General features: G+C 37.5%; 1 protein-coding gene across 1 annotated transcript; it reads right to left on the bottom strand.

Moving 5' to 3' along the window:
• Positions 1-1,158: 1,158 nt before the first annotated feature.
• Positions 1,159-3,390, bottom strand: LOC133710233 (uncharacterized). The gene is made up of 2 exons (XM_062136249.1): positions 3,172-3,390; positions 1,159-1,668 (listed from the first exon to the last, which is right to left on the bottom strand). Exons 1-2 carry the CDS (start codon positions 3,283-3,285, stop codon positions 1,345-1,347), a joined length of 438 nt encoding a protein of 145 aa, XP_061992233.1. The 5' UTR covers positions 3,286-3,390; the 3' UTR covers positions 1,159-1,344.
• Between the last annotated feature and the right edge of the window lie 219 nt (positions 3,391-3,609).

Below are 3,609 nucleotides of genomic sequence, written 5' to 3'. Positions count from 1 at the left end.
AAAAGATAAAACCACACAACAATATGATTAGACTACAACATGGCAAAATTGCAACTTACTGAAAGTGTCAAATTCAGACTGCTCATATATGGTTCCGCTATGCTTGCAGCTTCGATCATATTCCATAGGTGAGTAACTAGTAACTAGTTCGCCTTCAAGGTTTCCATTCACAACTAGACATTTAACCTGCTTGTAACGACGCGTGATTTTCTAAAGTTTCACAGATTGCGCTCCACATGGTGATTATTTTCACATTTCTCATGTTTCACCTGATAAAAGTTGACAAGAATTTTATATATCATCAATTTACCATTATGAATATAAACGATGTAAGTTGGACAGATTTAGTTCATTTAGTGATTTGATCAACTTGCTCATCTCATTTCCACCTTAATAACCTCCTGCAAGTCTCTAATCAATAAGAAATGAGATTATGAATTTGTTCATATCTATTGTTAAAGAAATTTCGTTGTGATGTCATTGCCAACTATGCTCTATCACTGAATTTTAGTTTGTTTTACCTAGACTCTCTTCTTGTCTATTATGTGGGTCTTTGTTGGGGTAGCTAGACCTCATTAAAAATTACTTTAGATTCTTGTCGGACTAGATGCCCCTATTTCACAAAAAATTAAAAATTAAAAAGCACTCACGCACGGCAATTTATCCTTGGATGGTTAGACAAATCCAACAACTTCTATGTCATCCAAAAAAAAAATCCAATTCCGTCTCAACTTGCTGGCCTTGTGCCTTCGTTAATGAAATTTGATTTTGTGACCAAAAATATTAAAAATTAAAAACTAAGAAAATAAAACGTAAAAATGCTTGGGTAGAAGCACGAACACATGTATGCATGAGAGAAGCCTTGAACCCTAGAGAGCAGACACCATTACTCCTCGGAGTCGGTCTATGAGAACTGAGAAGCAGTCAATGCAATGGGTTGCCACTTGCCATTTTTGCCAATAACCAAACGGACAAACGTCTTGAGAGAACACAAAAATAAAATATGCGAAGTAAAGAATAAAGAAGAAGATTGAATGTCTACACTGAAACTGGCAATGCCTGGAACAAAGGCTAAATCGTCTCAGTTCCCAAACCACAAGGGCACAGGAACCAAATCTCTGATATAAAAACCAAACAAACACAGTGGCTCTAGCTGGCTCACCAACCAAAGTTGTTTCGTGTTCTACAAAGTACAAACTCATAACCTACACCACCAACCTATGCATTACACATTTCACCCCTACAGCCTAACCTATACAAACACCATTAACACTGTAGAAGGTAGACAAAAAAAGGCTATGAGAATCTATAGAGACGTGACGAATCTCTCTGGTCAGAGATGTGCTAAGCATCATGAGGATCAGAGATATGTTGAGCACCATCAGTACTGGTGTTGCCATCCTTGTCTTCTGCTTTGAGTTGCGTGTACTTTTTGGAGGAACCCTTGCAAAGCTTGACTTGGTATTTGAGATCATTCATCTCCAGCTTAGCAAGTGCAGCTTTACCAAGATCAATGCCACAAACGTCAGAGAGCCTCACCAGGTACAGTAACACGTCTGAGAGCTCTTCCCCCAGGTGTTGCTTGTCTTCATCTTTCCAACCAGGGAGTCCTCTTTGAACCTCTCCTTTCCACTGAAATATCTCAGATACCTCTCCTACTTCTCCCACCTGAAACACCATCACATGCTCAAACACCAAATTCGCATAAAGAAACTAGGGGAGGCTGAGCCTAGTAGCTACTTGCATTATCATAATAATGCCTAGTTTCTGAGTAGTCACATCAACAGTTCGGTATTTTATCATGCATTGATTCACCATGCACTTGGGGGTCTTATATATTGCCCTGGAAATTTTCATGTGTTTCTATATTTACTATGTCTAACGGGTTCTGGTCTTGGTTCATTTCAGACAGTACTAGCTACAGTGGTAGAAGCAAACATGAGAAAGGAAAGCGCTAAAACTGGAAATTGAACATGAAAATGTCTAAAAGATCTCTTACCCTAGATAATACAATGTTTAGTTATTGGACTTGATTTTAACCACTAAACTAATGACAAGAAAGATGCATGATCTCTCTCTCTCGCTCTCTCTCTCTCTCTCTAACATGAAAATGTCTAAAAGATCTCTTTACCCTACATAATACAATGTTTAGTTATTGGACTTGATTTTAACCACTAAACTAATGACAAGAAAGATGCATGATCTCTCTCTCTCGCTCTCTCTCTCTCTCTAACATGAAAATGTCTAAAAGATCTCTTTACCCTACATAATACAATGTTTAGTTATTGGACTTGATTTTAACCACTAAACTAATGACAAGAAAGATGCATGATCTCTCTCTCTCTCTCTCTCTCTCTCTAACATGAAAATGTCTAAAAGATCTCTTACCCTACATTACAAGAGGATTGTATGCATCAACATTGCACTTGCACTGTCAGTTATTTTAATCTTTAAAAAAATAACAGTCACTTATCTAATCTACTCCTTTATATATTTTAATATAAAAAAAAATTACATCCATTCATATTGCAAGTACCCATGCACCGTCCATGCACTGACGGTGCATGGAATACACTCCCATTTTACACCAGTTTGGCTATAATATAAAATATTAAACCAGATAAACAATGATTTACTTTATTTAACCTTTTTTTTCTTCGCCTAAAAGAGCCATTCTGTTACCTATATACACAATACTAAACATGTCAAAAGCAAAATGATATGTTGATTATCTTATGCACTCTTACTATTTCATCTATTAATTCAACTTTCCATTTACAAGTAGTTGAACTCCAAAGCCAAAACCCAGAACTAGGTATATATAATTCAGATAGACAACAGATGTTTCCAAGAAAAGTTCTTGCATATATTATTTCCATCAAGTGTTGATGCATAGGGACCAGATTCGTTTCCTTTCATTAATCCATGTCTAATTAATTCAATCAGCAATAAAAGAACAAATTTGTATGTGAGGGAATAAGAAGTTCCTAATAATTAAGTGGAAAGAATCAAACCAAGAAAGATTAGAACTTGACATGTTTCTCATCAAAAACAATTGAATAAACAGCAAAAAGAGTACTGACTAGATAATGGGTATGCGGCAAAAACCACCACAAAACCCTAATATGGGTACTGAAAGCCAATGGGGTTTTTGAATTATATGTGTTTTACCAGAGCCAAAAGTAGATTTCTAGGGCTATGAAAGTGATCCCAGTCCCTTTCCCTGGCAAGCTCGGCCATTTTCTTCTTCAGCTCTTCCAGGTTAACGCCTTCTCTTTCAGCCATTCTTGGCTCTTCCCAGGATAATGATGCCCAGAGTTTTCAGTCAGAAAGTGACTCCAGCACCCTGCTCTCTGTTCTCTCTAGCATTTATTCATAACCAGAGCATCGACAGATTACCGGCTGTTGCCCGTTCAGCCGGTTCAACGGAAAGTATTCAGGGACACGTGTCGGAGGGGACTTCCATGGACCACCAGTTAGGTTCCTTCGGGACATTATTCCAAATGACTTTTTGGAAATTAAATACGAGAACTTTTGGCTGCAGTACTCTGAGTGAATCTGATTTAGGGATGGCTGGGGCTTTGCCTCTTTTAATGGAAGTGTTTCATT

Source organism: Rosa rugosa, chromosome 5 (assembly GCF_958449725.1).
Source record: "Rosa rugosa chromosome 5, drRosRugo1.1, whole genome shotgun sequence".
Lineage (NCBI taxonomy): Eukaryota > Viridiplantae > Streptophyta > Magnoliopsida > Rosales > Rosaceae > Rosa > Rosa rugosa.
This window is presented reverse-complemented; position numbering and strand designations above follow the sequence as displayed.